Raw genomic sequence first — 20,604 nt, 5'->3', positions numbered from 1 at the left:
AAGCTGAGCCCCTGGGAGCTGTGAGAACAAAGAAGAGAAAGGGAAATCTCTCCCAGCAGCCTCAGGAGCAGCGGATTAAATCTCCACAATCAACTTGATGTACCTGCATCTGTGGAATACATGAATAGACAATGAATCATCCTAAATTAAGGAGCTGTGTGGATGAAAGGCTCTTGGTGCAGCAGCCAGGAGTCAGTGCTGTGCCTCTGAGATGGGAGAGCCAACTTCAGGACACTGGTCCACAAGACACCTCCCAGCTCCACATAATATCAAACGGCGAAAATCTCCCAGAGATCTCCATCTCAACACCAGCACCCAGCTTCACTCAACGACCAGCAAGCTAGAGTGCTGGACACCCTATGCTAAACAACTAGCAAGACAGGAACACAACCCCACCCATTAGCAGAGAGGCTGCCTAAAATCATGATAAGTCCACAGACACCCCAAAACACACCACCAGACGTGGACCTGCCCACCAGAAAGACAAGATCCAGCCTCATCCACCAGAACACAGGCACTAGTCCCCTCCACCAGGAAGCCTACACAACTCACTGAACCAACCTTAGCCACTGGGGACAGACACCAAAAACAACAGGAACTACGAACCTGCAGCCTGCAAAAAGGAGACCCCAAACAGTAAGATAAACAAAATGAGAAGACAGAAAAACACACCGCAGATGAAGGAGCAAGATAAAAACCCACCAGACCTAACAAATGAAGAGGAAATAGGCAGTCTACCTGAAAAAGAATTCAGAATAATGATTGTAAAGATGATCCAAAATCTTGGAAATAGACTAGACAAAATGCAAGAAACATTTAACAAGAACCTAGAACAACTAAAGATGAAACAAGCAATGATGAACAACACAATAAATGAAATTAAAAATACTCTAGATGGGATCAATAGCAGAATAACTGAGGCAGAAGAACGGATAATTGACCTGGAAGATAAAGTAGTGGAAATAACTACTGCAGAGCAGAATAAAGAAAAAAGAATGAAAAGAACTGAAGACAGTATCAGAGACCTCTGGGACAACATTAAATGCACCAACATTCGAATTATCGTGGTTCCAGAAGAAGAAGAGAAAAAGAAAGGGACTGAGAAAATATTTGAAGAGATTATAGTTGAAAACTTCCCTAATATGGGAAAGGAAATAGTTAATCAAGTCCAGGAAGCACAGAGAGTCCCATAAAGGATAAATCTTAGGAGAAATACACCAAGACACATATTAATCAAACTGTCAAAAATTAAATACAAAGAAAGCATATTAAAAGCAGCAAGGGAAAAACAACAAATAACACACAAGGGGATCCCCATAAGGTTAACTGCTGATCTCTCAGCAGAAACTCTGCAAGCCAGAAGGGAGTGGCAGGACATACTGAAAGTGATGAAGGAGAAAAACCTGCAACCAAGATTACTCTACCCAGCAAGGATCTCATTCAGATTTGATGGAGAAATTAGAACCTTTACAGACAAGCAAAACCTGAGAGAGTTCAGCACCACCAAACCAGCTTTACAACAAATGTTAAAGGAACTTCTCTAGGCAAGAAACACAAGAGAAGGAAAAGACCTATCATAACAAACCCAAAACAATTAAGAAAATGGGAATAGGAACATACATATCGATAATTACCTTAAATGTAAATGGACTAAATGCTCCCACCAAAAGACACAGATTGGCAAAATGGATACAAAAACAAGACCCATATGTATGCTGGCTACAAGAGACCCACTTCAGACCTTGAGACACATACAGACTGACAGTAAGGGGATGGAAAAAGATATTCCATGCAAATGGAAACCAAAAGAAAGCTGGAGTAGCAATTCTCATATCAGACAAAATAGACTTTAAAATAAAGACTACTAGAAGAGACAAAGAAGGACACTACATAATGATCAAGGGATCGACCCAAGAAGAAGATATAACAATTGTAAATATTTATGCACCCAACATAGGAGCACCTCAATACATAAGGCAAATACTAACAGGCATAAAAGGGGAAATTGACAGTAACACATTCATAATAGGGGACTTTAACACCCCACTTTCACCAATGGACAGATCATCCAAAATAAAAATAAATAAGGAAACACAAGCTTTAAATGATACATTAAACAAGATGGACTTAATTGATATTTATAGGACATTCCATCCAAAAACAACAAAATACACTTTCTTCTCAAGTGCTCATGGAACATTCTCCACGATAGATCATACCTTGGGTCACAAATCAAGCCTTGGTAAAATTAAGAAAATTGAAATTGTATCAAGTATCTTTTCTGACCACAACGCTATGAGACTAGATATCAATTACAGGAAAAGATGTGTAAAAAATACAAACACATGGAGGCTAAAACAATACACTACTTAATAACGAAGTGATCACTGAAGAAATCAAAGAGGAAATAAAAACATACCAAGAAATAAATGACAATGGAGACACAACGACCCAAAACCTATGGGATGCAGCAAAAGCAATTCTAAGACGGAAGTTTATAGCAATACAATCCTACCTTAATAAACAAGAAACATCTCGAATAAACAACCTAAACTTGCACCTAAAGCAATTAGAGAAAGAAGAACAAAAAAAACCCAAAGTTAGCAGAAGGAAAGAAATCATAAAAATCAGATCAGAAATAAATGAAAAAGAAATGAAGGAAACAATAGCAAAGATCAATAAAACTAAAAGCTGGTTCTTTGAGAAGATAAACAAAATTGATAAACCATTAGCCAGACTGATCAAGAAAAAAAGGGAGAAGACTCAAATCATAGAATTAGAAATGAAAAAGGAGTAACAACTGACACTGCAGAAATACAAAAGATCATGAGAGATTACTACAAGCAACTCTATGCCAATAAAATGGACAACCTGGAAGAAATGGACAAATTCTTAGAAATGCACAACCTGCCAAGACTGAATCAGGAAGAAATAGAAAATATGAACAGACCAGTCACAAGCACTGAAATTGAAACTGTGATTAAAAATCTTCCAACAAACTAAAGCCCAGGACCAGATGGCTTCACAGGCAAATTCTATCAAACATTTAGAGAAGAGCTAACACCTATCCCTCTCAGACTCTTCCAAAATATAGCAGAGGGAGGAACACTCCAAAACTCATTGTACGAGGCCACCATCACCCTGATACCAAAACCAGACAAGGATGTCACAAAGAAAGAAAACTACAGGCCAATATCATTGATGAACATAGATGCAAAAATCCTCAACAAATACTAGCAAACAGAATCCAACAGCACATTAAACGGATCATACACCATGATCAAGTGGGGTTTATTCCAGGAATGCAAGGATTCTTCAATATATGTAAATCAATCAACGTGATACACCATATTAACAAATTGAAGGAGAAAAACTATATGATCATCTCAATAGATGCAGAGAAAGCTTTCGACAAAATTCAACACCCATTTATGATAAAAACCCCGCAGAAAGTAGGCATAGAGGGAACTTTCCTCAACATAATAAAGGCCATATATGACAAACCCACAGCCAACATCGTCCTCAATGGTGAAAAACTGAAAGCATTTCCACGAAGATCAGGAACAAGACAAAGTTGCCCGCTCTCACCACTCTTATTCAACATAGTTTTGGAAGTTTTAGCCACAGCAATCAGAGAAGAAAAGGAAATAAAAGGAATCCAAATCAGAAAAGAAGAAGTAAAGCTGTCACTGTTTGCAGATGACATGATACTATACATAGAGAATCCTAAAGATGCTACCAGAAAACTACTAGAGCTAATCAATGAATTTGGTAAAGTAGCAGGATACAAAATTAATGCACAGAAATCTCTGGCATTCCTATACACTGATGATGAAAAATCTGAAAGTGAAATCAAGAAAACACTCCCATTTACCGTTGCAACAAAAAAAATAAAATATCTAGGAATAAACCTACCTAAGGAGACAAAAGACCTGTATGCAGAAAATTATAAGACACTGATGAAAGAAATTAAAGATGATACAAATAGATGGAGAGATATACCATGTTCTTGGATTGGAGAATCAACATTGTGAAAATGACTGTACTACCCAAAGCACTCTATAGATTCAATGCAATCCCTATCAAACTACCAATGGCATTTTTCACAGAAGTAGAACAAAAAATTTCACAATTTGTATGGAAACACAAAAGACCCCGAATATCCAAAGCAATCTTGAGAACGAAAAACGGAGCTGGAGGAATCAGGCTCCCTGATTTCAGACTATACTACAAAGCTACAGTAATCAAGACAGTATGGTACTGGCACAAAAACAGAAATATAGATCAGTGGAACAGGATAGAAAGCCCAGAGATAAACCCACACACATATGGTCACCTTATATTTGATAAAGGAGGCAGGAGTGTACAGTGGAGAAAGGACAGCCTCTTCAATAAGTGGTGCTGGGAAAACTGGACAGGTACGTGTAAAAGTATGAGATTAGATCACTGCCTAACACCATACACAAAAATAAGCTCAAAATGGATTAAAGACCTAAATGTAAAGCCAGAAACTATCAAACTCTTAGAGGAAAACATAGGCAGGACACTCTATGACATCAATCACAGCAAGATCCTTTTTGACCCACCTCCTAGAGAAATGGAAATAAAAACAAAAATAAACAAATGGAACCTAATGAAACTTCAAAGCTTTTGCACAGCAAAGGAAACCATCAACAAGACCAAAAGACAACCCTCAGAATGGGAGAAAATATTTGCAAATGAACCAACTGACAAAGGTTTACTCTCCAAAATTTATAAGCAGCTCATGCAGCTTAATAACAAAAATACAAACAACCCAATCCAAAAATGGGCAGAAGACCTAAATAGACATTTCTCCAAAGAAGATATACAGATTGCCAATAAACACATGAAAGAATGCTCAACATCATTAATCATTAGAGAAATGCAAATCAAAACTACAATGAGATATCATCTCACACCAGTCAGAATGGCCATCATCAAAAAATCTAGAAACAATAAATGCTGGATAGGGTGTGGAGAAAAGGGAACCCTCTTGCACTGTTGGTGGGAATGTAAATTGATACAGCCACTGTGGAGAACAGTATGGAGGTTCCTTAAAAAACTACAAATAGAACTACCATATGACCCAGCAATCCCACTACTGGGCATATACCCTGAGAAAACCATAATTCAAAAAGATTCATGTACCACAATGTTCATTGCAGCTCTATTTACAACAGCCCGGAGATGGAAGCAACCTAAGTGCCCATCATCGGATGAATGGATAAAGAAGATGTGGCACATATATACAATGGAATATTACTCCGCCATAAAAAGAACCGAAATTGAGCTATTTGTAATGATGTGGATAGACCTAGAGTCTGTCCTACAGAGTGAAGTAAGTCAGAAAGAGAAAGACAAATACCGTATGCTAACACATATATCTGGAATTTAAGAAAAAAAAATGTCATGAAGAACCTAGGGGTAAGACAGGAATAGAGACCCAGACCTACTAGAGAATGGACTTGCGGATATGGGGAGGGGGAAGGGTGAGCTGTGACAAAGCGAGAGAGAGGCATGGACATATATACACTACCAAATGTAAAATAGATAGCTAGTGGGAAGCAGCCGCATAGCACAGGGAGTTCAGCTCGGTGCTTTGTGCTCGCCTGGAGGGGTAGGATAGGGAGGGTGGGAGGGAGGGAGATACAAGAGGGAACATATGGGAACATATGTATATGTATAACTGATTCACTTTGTTATAAAGCAGAAACTAACACACCATTGTAAAGCAATTATTCTCCAATTAAAAAAAGAAGACTTATCAAAATTGGTAAATTTTTGTGTAGCCATTTTAATATTGAAGATGGAAGAAAAGAAGCAACGTTTTTGGAATATTATGCTTTATTATTTCAAGAAAGGTAAAAACGCAAATGAAACGCACAAAAATATTTGTGCAGTGTATGGAGAAGTTGCTGTGACTGATAGAACATGTCAAAAGTGGTTTGTGAAGTTTTGTGCTGGAGACTTCTCGCTGGATGATGCTCCACTATCGGGTTGACCAGTTGAAGTTGATAGCGATCAATTGAAAGAATAATTGAGAACGGTCAACGTTATACCACGTGGGAGATAGCTGACATATTCAAAATATCCAAATCAAGCGTTGAAGGTCATTTGCACCAGCTTGGTTCCGTGAATTGATTTGATGTTTGGATTCCACAGAAGTTAAGTGAAAAATACCTTCTTGACCATATTTCCACATGCGATTCTCTACTTAAATGTAATGAAAATGTTCTGTTTTTAAAACAAATTGTGATGGGCAATGAAAAGTGGATACTGTACAACAATGTGGAACAGAGGAGATCGTGGGGCAAGCGAAATGAATCACCACCAACCACACCAAAGGCCAGTCTTCATCCAATGAAGGTGATGTTGTGTATATAGTGGGATTGGAAGGGAGTTATCTATTATGAGCTCCTTCCAGAAAACCAAACATTAATTCCAACAAGTACGGCTCCCAATTAGACCAACTGAAAATGGCACTCGACAAAAAGCATCCAGAATTAGTCAAGAGAAAACGCATAATCTTCCATCAGGATAACGCAAGACTGCATGTGTCTTTGATGACCAGGCAAAAACTATTACACTTTGGCTGGGAAGTTATTATTCATCTTCTGTATTCACCACACATTGCGTCTTCAGATTTCCACTTATTTCAGTCTTTACAAAATTCTCTTAGTGGAAAAAATTTCAATTCCCTGGAAGACTGTAAAAGGCACCTGGAAAAGTTCTTTGCTCAAAAAGTTCTGGGAAGATGGAATTATGAAGTTGCCTGAAAAATGGCAGAAAGTAGTGGAACAAAAGGGTGAATACGTTGTTCCATAAAGTTCATGGTGAAAATGAAAAATGTGTCTTTTATTTTTACTTAAAAAACTGAAGGCTTTTTGGCCCACCCAATATATAATAAAGATGTATGCCATGCCAAACAAAACAAAACAACACACTGATTGCAAAACTATAAAACTCACAGGCTCTTCAAATAGTCTGCATACACTGTAGATTACAGTGAATCTAAATATACCATCTGAAGAGAATTACAAATTAAAGTCAAATTTTAGATAAATAATCCAATACAAAGATTTTTTGATTGCTATAAGGTAATTATTTTCTATTAAATTGCAAATGCATTATTGGTGTTTTGATGTATTTTGATAGGATTGGAAAATCGAGGAATAAGAACATAAAAAACCAGTTTTCTGTCTTTACATTTTTAAAGTTTTTACTTAACTGCGTCATTGTATCTTCTTTTTTCCTTCTGAGTTGAAATTATCTTGTTATCATTTGAGCACATTTGCCCATTAAAAGATAGAGATGGTTAAACAAAACAAACTTCTGCCTCAGTCACCAGTTTTAGCTAGGAGAAATGGTAGAACAGGTTACCAAATAATTTGTGGAGCTAATTTTCTTGAAATTGTTTCAGAAGAGAGGAGTCACTAAGTTCATCTTATATGGAATTGAGTGGGTGTGAAGAGAAAGTCTAAGAGGAAATGAAATAGTTCAGCAATTGTCTTACCAATTAGAAAAAATGAGGATTTCCTTTATTTTATAGAAATCCTTCTTTAGCTTGAAGGAAGTACTAGTTGAAAACAACCACTGTCATCAATAGCAAACCAAAAACCAGAACCAAAACTTAGTAGAAGGGTATAAAGAGGACGCTAAGAGTTGGATTTCATTTTAATGTGGTAAAATACACATAACATAAAATTTATCATTTTTCATGTACAATTCAGTGGTTGCAAGTATATTCACAATGTTATGCAACTATCACCACTATTTTCAGAAATTTTCATCATCCCAAAGAGAACCTCTGAACCCATTAAACAATAGCACTCATTCTCCCCTCCCACACCAGTCCCCAGTAACCTCTATTTTTCCTGTCTCTATGAATTTGCCTATTCTACGTTCATCATAGAAGTGGAATCATGCAATATTTGTCCTCTTGTTTCTGTATTACTTCAAGATTGTACATGCTATATAGCACATATCAGAATTCCTTTTTATGGCTGAATAATATTCCATTGTATATACATACCACATTTGTTTATTCATTCATCTACTGATAGCCACTTGTATTGCTTTTACCTTTTGGCTACTATGAATAATGCTGCAATAAACATTGGTGTACAAATATTTGTTTGAGTCTGTGGTTTTAACTGTTTTGTGTATATACCTAGAAGTGGAATTGCTGGATCATAGGGCAATTCCGCATTTAACTTTTTAAGGACCTGCCAAACTGTTTTCCACAGTGGCTATACCATTTTACATTCCCACCAGCAATACACAAGGGTTCCAATTTCTCCACATCTTCATCAATGCTTGTTATTTTCTGTTTTTGTTTTTTGATAATAGGTATCCTAGTGGATGTGAAACGTTATACCATTGTGGTTTTGTTTGCACTTTTCTGATGACTAATGATATTGAGCATCTGTTCACATGCTTATTGGCTACTTGTATATTTTCTTTGGAGGAATGTCTATTGAAGTCCATTGCCCATTTTAAGAATAAGTTGCTTTGCTGTTGCTGTTGAGTTGTATTTCTTTATATATTCTGGATCTTAATCCCTTATTAGGTGTATGATTTGCAAATATTTTCTCTCATTCTGTGAGTCGGCTTTTCACTCTTTTGATAGTATCCTTTGATACACAAGTTTTTAATTTTGATGAAACCTAATTTATCTACTTTTTTCTTTTGTTGCTCTGCTTTTGGTGTCATGTCCAAAAAGAAAAAATCATTTGCCAAATCTAATGTCATGAAGTTTTTTTCCTAATGTTTTCTTATAAAAATTGTATAGTTTAGCTCTTAACTTTAGGTTTTGATCCATTTTGAATCCTTTCTGCATTGAATGGCCTTGGTACCTTTGTAAAAAAATCAATTGAATGCAAATATGAGGGTTTATTTCTGGCCTCTCTGTTCTATTCTATTAGTCATTATGACTCATTTATGCCAGTACCACACTATTTGATTACTGTAGCTTTGTAGTAAGTTTTGAAATCAGGAAGTGTGAAATCTCCAATTTTGTTCTTTCTCAAAACTGTTTTGGCTAAATGGGATTTCTTATGAATTTTAAGATGGGTTTTTCTATTTCTGCAAAAAAAATCATTGGGATTTTGATAGGGATTGCATTGAACCTGTAGATCTCTTAGGGTAGTATTCTAAGAGGTAGTATTCTAAGAGATAGTATTCTAAGAGATAGGGTGGTATTGTCATCTTAACAGTGCTTTGTTTACCATTCTATGAACATGGGATAGCTTTCCATTTATTTAGGTCTTCTTTAATTTCTTTCAGCAATGTTTTGTAGTTTTCATTGTATAAGTCTTTTCTCTCCTTGGTGAAATTTATTCCTGAGTACTTTATTCTTTTTGATGCTATTGTAAATAGAATTGTTTTCTTAATTTCCTTTTCAGATTTTTCATTAATAGTGTATAGAAACATAACTGATTTTTGTGTTTTGATTTTATATTCTTCAACTTTGTTGTATTTGGTTATTAGCTTTAGCATTCTTTTTGTTTTTTGTAGAAGCTTTAGGGTTTTCCACGTATAAAATAATGCCATCTGTGAAGAGTGATACTTTTTCTCCTTTCTTTCCAATTTGGATGCTTTTATTTTTATTGTTTTATTTTTAACATCTTTATTGGAGTATAATTGCTCTACAATGGTGTGTTAGTTTCTGCTGTATAACAACGTGAATCAGTTATATGCATACGCATATCCCCATATCCCCTCTCTCTTGCTTTCCCTTCCACCCACCCTATCCCACTACTCTAGGTGGTCACAAAGCACCAAGCTGATCTCGCTGTGCTATGTGGCTGCTTCCCATGAGCTATCTATTTTACATTTGGTAGTATATATATGTCCATGCCACCTTCTCACTTCATCTCAGCTTACCCTTCCCCCTCCCTGCATCCTTAAGTCCATTCCCTACATCTGCATCTTTATTCCTGTCCTGCGCCTAGGTTCTTTAGAACCATTTTCTTTTTTAGACTCCATATATATGTGTTAGCATACGGTATTTGTTTTTCTCTTTCTGACTTACTTCACTCTGTATGACAGACTCTAGGTCCATCCACCTCACTACAAATAACTCAATTCCATTCCTTTTTGTGGCTGAGTAATATTCCATTGTATATATGTGCCACATCTTCTTGGATGCTTTTATTTTTTCTTGCTTAATTGCTCTGGCTGGAACTTACAGTACTATGTTGAACAGAAGTGGTGAAAGCAATGAAGAGCGCAGTCAGCCTTCAGAACACACAACTCTGATATTTGGAGGACAAGTTCCTGATGGTCTGTCCTGGTTCTGGCGAGCTGCACCAAACAGTCTGCCACCCTCACTGTTACCTGCCACAAAGATGGGGGAGTGGAGGATGGTAGCCACTACCACAGGGGAGAGGTTGAAACTCACTGATGTTTAGCAGCCTCTCCACCAAGCTCTCCACCAGATGCTCCCAGGTTTCCACTAGAGTCTAGAGTTCCAAAATAGTTCTTCCAGACACTTTCTGCCAATTCAGTAGCTGTTGAGGTAGAATGATGGATTTCTATAGCTTCCAGTTCCACCTTCAGTCCCCCAAGAGTTGGATTTCTTTTTCTTTTAGCCTGTTAAATCTTTGTTTCAGTAAGGTCAGTGTTATGGGGTAAATTCTTTGTGGGACAATTGGCCTCCTTTTGTTTCAAAGTCACAGATTCTACCACTGATCCTGGTTGGCCATATGACACACTTGTGTAATTTAAAAAACCCTGAATGTGTGTGTAGGGAGAAATCAGTTAAGTTTTATTTGCTTCTGAAATTAATAGAAATCCAAATTAGGCCAAACTTTTTTAATTTATAGAATTGATTTACATTTAAAAACCATGAATGCCTCATTTAAAATATGTTTTTTCTCATGATAAATCAGTGAAGCACTGTTTTAGAAAACAACATTTTGTTTCATCTGCTCTGTTTTGTAACCAACTTTTTTATGTCAGTGAAGAGTTAGCTTAACAAAAATGAAACATTTTTCTTGTGTCCTACATTTTTACCATCTTTTTCATCCTGTCAGAATAATCTTAAATTTAGAATGCTAAAAAAAAAGTTCAGGAAGAGAACAATGTCACATTTTTTATTAGGAAGCAAAGTTTATAACATTATCACAGAGGTGTGAATCTTTGTGTGAGCTTTCCACTTGAAGACAAACTATTCATTTAAAATTTCAAAGAATACAGTGTTTCCAGTAGCTTCTTTTTGACTGGCTAACATTCCCCACACGCCAGTTGTGGGTTGGCTGTCTAATTACTAATACCTGCTTCAAAATGTTCTTAATTCATATTTCACTTCTGAAAAAATAACAAAATAGATGTTTAGGGTTAATATGGTGCTTAATGAAATACCTGTTTCCATTTTTTTAAAAGAAAGTATTCTGCGTATCTTGTAATGAATATACATCTTTTTGACCAAATGAGCAGGTTTTCTGCCAGCAAGAGGACCCTAGTGAACCTGAAGAAGATCACTATGGTCGAGGATGGGCAGCGAGGCTTTACTGCAAATCCTGTCACTGTTTTCTCTGGCTCTCTAGAGAAATTTCTAGAAAAAGACTTCTAGAAGTTTCTCCCTCCTGTTATGACTGAGATTCTTTCCTAGGCTTAGTCTCTATTTCACTTTTCTTCTAGCCAAAAGGAACAAAGAAGCTCCACGTGAAGTTTCTTTTGAAGATTTCTAAGGAAAAAGGAGGCTCTAAGCACTGAATATGGAGAACGAGGTGGGTCCGTTTCAGCTCTTAAGAGTATGTTTCCCCCAGAAAACTGTCCTTTTTCTTAGTGCCCACCCTCTCTACCATGTTCCGGTGGGATTTGTCTGCCGAGGGTCCCCTGATTCAGTGGCTTCCCAGAGGAAACCTGACATTTCCAGGCCAGGTAGTGGCCTCCAGCTTGCCCTCCCCATGGCCCCATCCTCCGAGCAGGACCAGGAGGTCCAGAGCAGTTTCACTTCCCACCGCCCCTGCAGGCCGGCCCGGCTGCTCATTTCTCACCGGCCCCCTCTCGCCTCCCCCATCTTCCTCATTGCTCTCCCCCCACGTGTCCCTCTCTCCCTTTCCCCTGTGTCTGCTCTTCTCAGAAGTTAGCTTACAAAGCAAAGTTGTAACTTTGAATTCCTGTTTTTCCAACCGCCCTCATGTGACAGGATATCTCCTTATTGGAGGTTTTCCCTAATTTCAGAAGCCCTTTAAAAGTGGGCCCTGCCTCCAAGCGTCTTTTCAGCTGGTTGTGCAGAGAGGGGGGGAGGGGCAGGGCGAGCCGGCGCCCTCACTGTCTTGGTTCTCCCGGCTCTCTCCTCTCCATCCCTGCAAGAAGAGGATCAACCCTGGGCCATGAAGCTGTCCGCGTTCCTGGCTTTCCTTTCTCTCCTTCCGGTTGCCGTGCAGCTCCTGGGTAAGTGGGCTCTGACCTGGAAGCTTTCTGACTTGGGGCCTGGAGTACCCCCTCCCCTCTGGGTCAGGGTTGAGGGATTTCTTCCACACCTGGGGGGAAGAGAAAACAGGGCTTGCGCACCACCAGCTCTGCGGCAAACCTCCGCCTGGTCCCCAGGCCTGGAAGCGGGGCACCCGGAGGAGGCGGCAACTTGGCAGGGCAGAGGGGCCGCCTGACCTGAGCGCCACAGAGCCCCATCTTCCTCTTACCTCTTCTCTCATCTGCCGTTGCCTCTTCCCCGCTTTATTCTTAGAGCGATTTCCTCTGTGGTTGGCCGATTCTAGTTTTCAGTTTCTATCTAACCCCCCACCAACAACTTCTGAGTGTTTTTGGCCAAAAGGAAGGCGGCACTGGTGTCTCTCTTCATGGTAGGTCTAAGGATGGATCGCAGATCGTCCCCCCGCCCGAAGATTCCATGGGAGTTTTAGAACTCATCTTTTTTTCTGTGAATGAGCCATTATATTTTTTCTTAATTGGATTATAGTTGATTTACAATGGTGTGTTAGTTTCAGGTGTACAGCAAAGTGAATCAGTTTTACATCTCCATGTATCCACTCTTTTTTAGATTCTTTTCCCATACAGGCCATTACAGAGTATTATGTAGAGTTCCCTGTGCTGTACAGTAGGTCCTTATTAGTTATCTGTCCTATATACAGCAGTGTGCTTATGTCAGTCCCAGTCTCCCAATTTATCCCTCCCCCCCTTTACCCCCTGGTAACCATACTTTTGTTTTCTACATCTGTAACTCTATTTCTGTTTTGTAGATAAGTTCATTTGTACCCTGTTTTTAGATTCCATATATAAGCGATGTCATTTGATATTTGTCTTTCTGACTTACTTCACTCAGTAGTGGACGAACCGTTTGATCTAGCTTTTACTGCCAGAGAGTTCATCCTTATCTATGTTCCACGTTGATCCTTATCTCTGTTCTAAGTTGTTCAAACTGATTTATTCCTGCCCACCCTCACCCTTTTTTTTTTTTTTTTTCCTGGAGACTGATGAATACTCGTGAGGCATAGATTCAGAGCTTTTCAGAAGCCCAAAGACATTATGGAGTCTCTCTTTTCTATTTCTTTTATGGAGAAATAAAAGAAATACTCTCTCTTCTATTTCAGTCTCAACCTGCTTTACCCTTGGAATGAGAGTGCCTGTAGGAATTTTTATTTCCAGGTCTCTTTTTACATGGGATAAACGGGATTTCAACTTTGAAATGCTGGCTCCCCGATCCCCCCTCGTTCCTCTCAAATCAGCAAACGCCGTCTGCGCCCAGCCTGTGCGAAAGGGTGCTCCATGCCCTGTTGAGTTGGACGTGGGTGTGAGTAGGGGCCACGGAGGAGACAGAAACTCCCCACCACCAGGAAGCCTCCCAGGGAGAGTGTTCCATCACAGAAAGCGTTAACTCACCATGAGCCCGAAGTAGTGGGGATTATAGAAACACAAGCAAAGGCAGTATGGTTTGCACCTGGCCCCTGCCGGGAAGCTGCTTAATTTCTTTGCGCTTTAATTTTTGTGTGTGTCGAGTAAGGAGCATTGTATTACTTGCTTCATCAGTTGTGGCAATGATTCAATGAGTTGAACTGTGTAAAATATTTAGAGCATAATATGATCCAGAGTAGTTGCGTCCTAAGTGTCAGCTGTCAATAGTAGTGACTTCTTTTTATTCCCATGATAGCAATCAATTGTTCAATACAAGCAGTAGAGTTAGCATTTAAAGGAGAAGTTTCCCAAAAAAACAATGCCGAGGAAAGAGTCCTGGAGCCTGAGGACACATTTTACCTGAGTCCTGGCTGCAGAGCGCATCCCTGAGACAGTGAGGAGTGTGACAGCAGGGCAGGTGAGCTCCACATCACCCCTGTCTTCATCTTGGAAAACAGTCTTGTGCAGGAGGATTAATATATTCTTTGTGACCCCAAAGGTGAAAACTAAGAGCAGTGAAAATCTTCTAACGGTTGCGCTGTCTCAAATAGAATGTTCTGCTTAGGGGTAAGTTCTCTGTCACTAAAGGTCTTCAGACAGACACTGGATGAGACCTGGACCCTAACCCAGCACCGTCCAATAGGTACATCGTCAGCCACATTATGCAGCCGCCTTTAAAAAAGTAAAAAGAAACATTGATTTTATGAATATGTTTTATTTAACCCAATGTATCTAAAATATTATTAGTCAACATTCATCAATATAAAATTTACTGGGATATTTTTACATTCATTTTTTTAAAATTAAAATGTCAACATCCAATGTGCATCTTATACTTACAGGGCATCTCAATTCAGACTGGCTTCATTTCAAGTGTACAATAGACCCTTGGGGCTAATAGCTACCATACTGGGCAGCACAGATACCACAGATAGAGCCCCTAAATTTCTTTTTTCTTCTTCTTCTTCTTTTTTTTTTTTTTAGCCACACTGCGTGGCTTGTGGGATCTTAGTTCCCAGACCAGGGATTGAACCAGGATCTTCAGCAGTGAGAGTGCAGAGTCCTAACCACTGGACCGCCAGGGAATTCCCTAAGTTTCTTTAAATTTGCTCTTAATGTTTTGGGGGCAAAACATCTTTCTCACTTTGCTTAGGCAGTTTTCCCTCCTGGAGACAGCAGGATGCCTTTTGCTCTGATGAATGTCTTCCTCTTCATAGACACAACTAGGGGAGAAGCAGGAGGGTGCTGAAGGATCTTTACTTAAAGAATAAAAGCAAAACAAAAACAAAAACATGTATAAGGGAGCTCTTTCCAGAAAATTTGTTATTAACTTGAGAGCCTTTAATTCTTATTTGACCTTTTCTTGGCCCAAGTGGCACATGAACGGAGGTTTCTGGATAAAAGCAGAGCACCTGCTTAGCGGTAGAATAAAGAATATACAGACTCTCCGTACCCCCTCCCCTGGACTCCCTTCCCATTTATACAACCCCCAAAAAAGATCTCCCTGCTTCCTGTGGTTTCTTTCTCCCACTTCCCTGAGAACATCCCGCATCATCAACATCACGAGACCCCTTGTTGTACCTGGACGGGGCCGGGTGGCCAAGCATAGCAGAGGGAGAGTGATCTCTTTAGCAGGAAGAACTGCATTCAGTTCTTGTGCCAACGTCTAGACCTCAGTGGGGGATAGAATCGTGGTAGAGATACAGTGAGAGTTGCTCAGGCACAGAGGTTTAGCTTGAAATTGGGACGGTTTGGCTCACAGGCAGTGCAGTGGTGGTAAACTTAACAGTTGGTTCTCAGAAGAGAAAAAGCACTGATTTGTGGCATGGAGTGATTTCCACGGTGTGAGACTCCCACCATGGTTGATTTCAAACTACCACCGTGAGGCCACTGGAAGCAGAGTTGGGAAGAAGTGTCAGTAAGAGGCTCTCACTGGCCCATGAGGGTGGAAAAAAACAAAAACTAACAGAGTGAATGTGACCTCTAGCCCACTGCTGTGCTGCATCCAACCTCCTCGTTTATTGGTAAGAAGGCTGAGGTCCTGGCAGGTTAAGTGATCTTTCCAGGGTCTCACTGGTTAGTGGCACAACCTGCTGAATGCTCAGGCCTGCTGACTCCCAGGGCAGCGTTCTTTCTATCAAACAGGAGCAATGCGTTTTCGCTCCACAGATGACTGGTTTCATACCAACCTTGGACATCTTCAGGGAACAGTTGCCCACTGCCTATTCCCTTACTAGTTTTCATTTTTCATAAAATTTTCCTTATAATATTTCTACTTTTCTTCTTGTCTTTCTCCCTTCCTTCCTTCCTTTCTTTTTCTTTCTTTCTGTCTCTATCTCTCTTTCTTCTTTCTTTCTCTCTCTTTCTTTCTTCTTTCTTTCTTTCCTTCTTTCTTTCTTTTTCTTTCTATCTCTCTCTTCTTTCTCTCTCTTTCTTTCTTTCTTCCTTCCTTCCTTTCTTTCTTTCTGTCTCTTTCTTCTTTCTTTCTCTTTCTCTTTCTTTCTCCCTTCCTTCCTTTCTTTCTTTCCTTCTTTCTTTCTTTCTTTCTTTCTTCCTTCCTTTCTTTCTTTCTTTCTCTCTTCCTTCCTTCCTTCCTTTCTTTCTTTTCTTCTTTCTTTCTTCTTTCTTTCTTTCTTTCTTTCTTCCTTCCTTCCTTCCTTCCTTTCTTTCTTTCTTCCTTCCTTTCTTCCTTTCTTTCTTTCTAACTTTTCTTCATTTCTAGTCTCTCATTTCTTCCTTCATACATATGACTTGTTTTGGATACCAGATTTAAGACATACTTTCAGACACTGTTGACCAAAACCAAATTTTTGTCATCTTTCTTTTTTCAGTTGCTCTTATAGTTGTCTATTTTTCATGTTGTTGTCCCAAATAACCTCTGATTTTTCTGTAATTAAGAGATGAAGATCTGTGGATGTAGGATATTCCAGATATAGGCAAGAAGACAATTGCTCTGTTGAGTGACATTTCAGTGCCTTCTGAGGGTGTTGGACCTAATTTCTAGGTAGGAAGAGTCACCCCTGGTTAAATGTGAGCTTTAAAGAATCAAATACGCTTGAAAGAAGCCAGAAAGAGAAAGACAAATACCATATGATATCACTTAAATGTGGAATCTAAAATATACACAAATGAACTTACGTATGAAACAGAAACAGACTCACAGAGAGAACAGACTTGTGGTGGCCAAGGGGGAGGGGGGTGGGGGAGGGATGGAGTGGGAGTTTGGGATGAGCAGATGCAAACTAGTATATACAGGATGGATAAACAGCAAGGTCCTACTGTCGAGCACAGGGGACTAGATTCAATATCCTGGGATACACCGTCATGGAAAAGAGGATGGAAAGGAATATATACATATGTATAACTGGGTCGCTTTGCTGTACAGCAGAAATTAGCACAACATTGTAAATCAACTAGACTTCAGTAAGTTTTAAAGAAAGAAAATACAGAAGGTAACCCGTCAAAAAAGAAAAGAATCAAATACACTCAACCTCAGTTAGGACAAAGACCCTTGTCTTCAGGGGCCTGGAGAGCACAGTGAAGACACTGATCCTGAAAGCCCGTCTCAGACTGAATCTTGAGCAGCTAAGGGAGAACCAGGAGACCACAGACCACAAGGGGAGGTGCACAGGAAAGTAGCTTCTGAAGTGGTTTGTTATCTGCATGGCAGAGACAGGGAAACTGATGTCGACGTGAGAACGGCAGGGTCCTCTTTTTTTTTTTTTTTTTTTGCGGTACGCGGGCCTCTCACTGTTGTGGCCTCTCCCGTTGCGGAGCACAGGCTCCGGACGCGCAGGCTCAGCGGCCATGGCTCACGGACCCAGCCGCTCCGCGGCATGTGGGATCTTCCCGGACCGGGGCACGAACCCGCGTCCCCTGCATCGGCAGGCAGACCCTCAACCACTGCGCCACCAGGGAAGCCGGGCAGTGACCTCTTGCCTCTTGGCAACCATCAAGCATCATTGAGTGGAAATACCATATGGTTACATTGGTCCCTAGAGGGAACTAGTGGAAATCAGGTAGAATAAAAGTGAAAGTGAAAGGAAATAGGAAGGCAAGTGCCCTTTCAAAAGAAATTGAAACTGACAGAGAAGTAAGCACTGTTGGACAGGTTCTTCTAATTACAGACCACGATAAGGTCACAGAGCCCTTTCAGATCTTTAATCACTTTAAGTAATTGCTTTCAGTTCCTTAATCAGACCCCAGTGAGATGGGCTGGGTGGGTGTTACAGTCCACATTTTACTACACGGGGAAACTGAGGCTTGGAAGTCAGCTAGCCATTAAGGACCAGAGCTAACTCTTGACCATGGTCTTTTGGCTCTGAGGCTAAGAAGTAGCTGTAATTTACCAGCTGGAGCGTGTCCATCAGGAAAGACGTAAAGGTGCTTCAAAACAACAGTCTGTCAAAGAAGGACTTACTTAGTCCCTCTCTTTGTATCAATTGCTTAGACTTTTCACTTGGAGATGGGAAAGAGGACACTAACATTTGAAGGTTTACTCTCTGCAAAATGGTACGCTGGGTGCTTTGCTTAAATGATCTCATTTAGAAAATTCAAAGCAACTCGGTCAGAGAGCATTATTATACTCATTTTACAGATCTGGAGTTGAGACTAGAATGATTAAGGCAACACAGCTAGTGAACGGTGGAACGAGCATTTGCCTGCAAGTTTGCTGACCCGGAAGAATATACCACTCTCCACCACATCACCTGGAAACTCTGGGGGTCTCCATTGTCTCTGTCCTTCTGTCCTTCTCTTTGGGCTGCTGCAAAGGTTCTCTGTTTCTCCGGTTTCATCCTGTTCTGGACCATTTCACATTGCCTTTAAGACTGATTTTCCCAAGTTAGTGATAAGAATACACTTACATGTATCAAGCAGTTTCTGTGTCAGGAACTGTTCTCAGTGCTTTATTTAGATGATCTCATTTAATTCTCACAACAACTAGCAGGTCCTGTGCTTTCCTCCTCATTCTTTGTGGGGGGGGGGGGGGACTTGACCAAGGTCACACAGCCAGTGAGCAGCACAGCTCTGATTATGTCACAATCAGGTGAGCGTGATACATAAGGATTAATTAGTGTGGTTGAGTGGAAGAGGAAAAAGCTGTGTAGAGTCAACGTCTCACCTGCAGGTTTTGTTTGTCTTGAAATTGGGGGAGAGGCTGGCATTTTGGGGTTGAGGATATAGGGGAGAAAGGGAAGGATAGTGAGTAGAGCCTCAGGAGGGGATGGAGTCCAGGACACAGGTAAAGGGGTCAGCAGGCTGACGGAGAGCCACTGAGATGGGAGTGAACGAACCCAGGGAGGGTGTAGATATTCCTGTCTTTAGGAGGGGAGGCAGGAAGTTGGCAGAGTTCCTTTTCCCAGCCTCTATTCTTTCCCTTGAGGTCACAACCCATATTGGATTCATACTTGGACCTCCCCGGATAGCCAAATGCAGGGACTTAAATTAGTAGGTTCTCTGGAGATTTGATGAATGAATGAAGGATTGAAGTGGTAAATAAAATCATTCTCAATTTTTCCTTTATCCTTTTGTTCAACATCGCTAAACCTAATAGTGTGATCCTTAGTTTTTTCCCCTGCCCCCAGCACTTGTTGTAGTTTTTTTTTTTGCATATACTAGGTTCATAATAAATATTTATTTTTAACTTATAAACATTATAAATTTATAAAAATAAAATTTATTTATTAACTTACTTTCAGTTCTTTGGAGACACATCTGTGGGTGTACATTCACTTATAGGGGTTAATAGATTCTTAGTTTGGGTGGCTCAAGGTGGTGACCTCTGACAATGATCTGAGTGAAGTAGTTTATTTGGGAGCCAGTCCTGGGAAAGACTAGCTGAAGGGTGCGGACATGAGACCAGAATAAAGGCCGCTGGTCCATGGTGGGTCCAGGAGCCATGGCCCCTGTGGACAGCTGTAGCTCAGCCTTGCTAGGTGCCCTGGGTGACAATGTAGGATGTGCGCCTCAGAATCATCCTACCCACGGTGCAAAGATTGGGGCTGTTTATTCGTCTGTAGCCATTGGTCACTGGCAAAGGGCTACTCCTAGGAGGAGGAGTTCGTTCTCTGACCCTGCTGGTCTTCGCAGTGTGTGAAGCATTCTCTGATGGCCAGAAAATGCCCCCCGGCCCAGAGATGTGGTGATGCCACTGGGGCCCGGGGCTGGCGCTCACTGAAATGGCAAAAGGCAGGAAGAAATGGTTCTGGTAGCATCTGCTACAGAATACCCACTTATTTTCCTCTTATCCAGCTTCTCCGTCTTCCAGAAGTTATTAGCTTTTATGCTTTCATGTCAGCGTTTTATGTATTGATGGTGGGGAAAGCCTAAACATATATAAGGAAGTACAGCAAATAATAGTTTTATCTCTAACTTGTCACCTTTAGTGACGTAACTTTCTTTGCCAGTAAGTTTGGAAATTTAATGACTTGCTCAATGTTATCATTTTAAAATGGTTTCAATGTGCTTAAGAGAAAATTTGTACCTGTGATATTGGATATCTAGGTTTCAGCCATTTTTAACCTGAGGCATGGTGTGGAAACTTCTTGCTTCTTTCCTAAATGTATTTTGACCTTTGATATTTCTCCCCTTGAAGCGTGGGCTCCTTGTGGCAGGGAATTTGTGTCTGGTTTGTCTTTGCATTGTCGCTAGCATGGTGCCCAGCACCTCTTTGTTGAAAAATAAATGTGAGGTTAGTAAGATTGAGTTAAGATGGATGACGGGTCT

At 40.2% G+C, this 20,604-nt stretch overlaps 1 protein-coding gene across 1 annotated transcript in view; it reads left to right on the top strand.

The window, feature by feature from the left end:
* The first annotated feature begins 9,646 nt into the window (after positions 1–9,646).
* Positions 9,647–20,604, top strand: part of MRC1 (mannose receptor C-type 1) — a 99,299-nt gene continuing 88,341 nt past the window's right edge. Inside the window, exon 1 of the mRNA XM_022580611.3 lies at positions 9,647–12,423. Within this exon, the coding sequence (XP_022436319.1) occupies positions 12,363–12,423 (61 nt within the window). The 5' untranslated portion in view covers positions 9,647–12,362. The remainder of the gene's footprint in view (positions 12,424–20,604) is intronic.

The sequence above is a fragment of the Delphinapterus leucas genome, chromosome 2 (genome assembly GCF_059928025.1).
Source record: "Delphinapterus leucas isolate spDelLeu-1000000601 "Yukka" chromosome 2, BTC_Dleu_Yukka2, whole genome shotgun sequence".
Lineage (NCBI taxonomy): Eukaryota > Metazoa > Chordata > Mammalia > Artiodactyla > Monodontidae > Delphinapterus > Delphinapterus leucas.
This window is presented reverse-complemented; position numbering and strand designations above follow the sequence as displayed.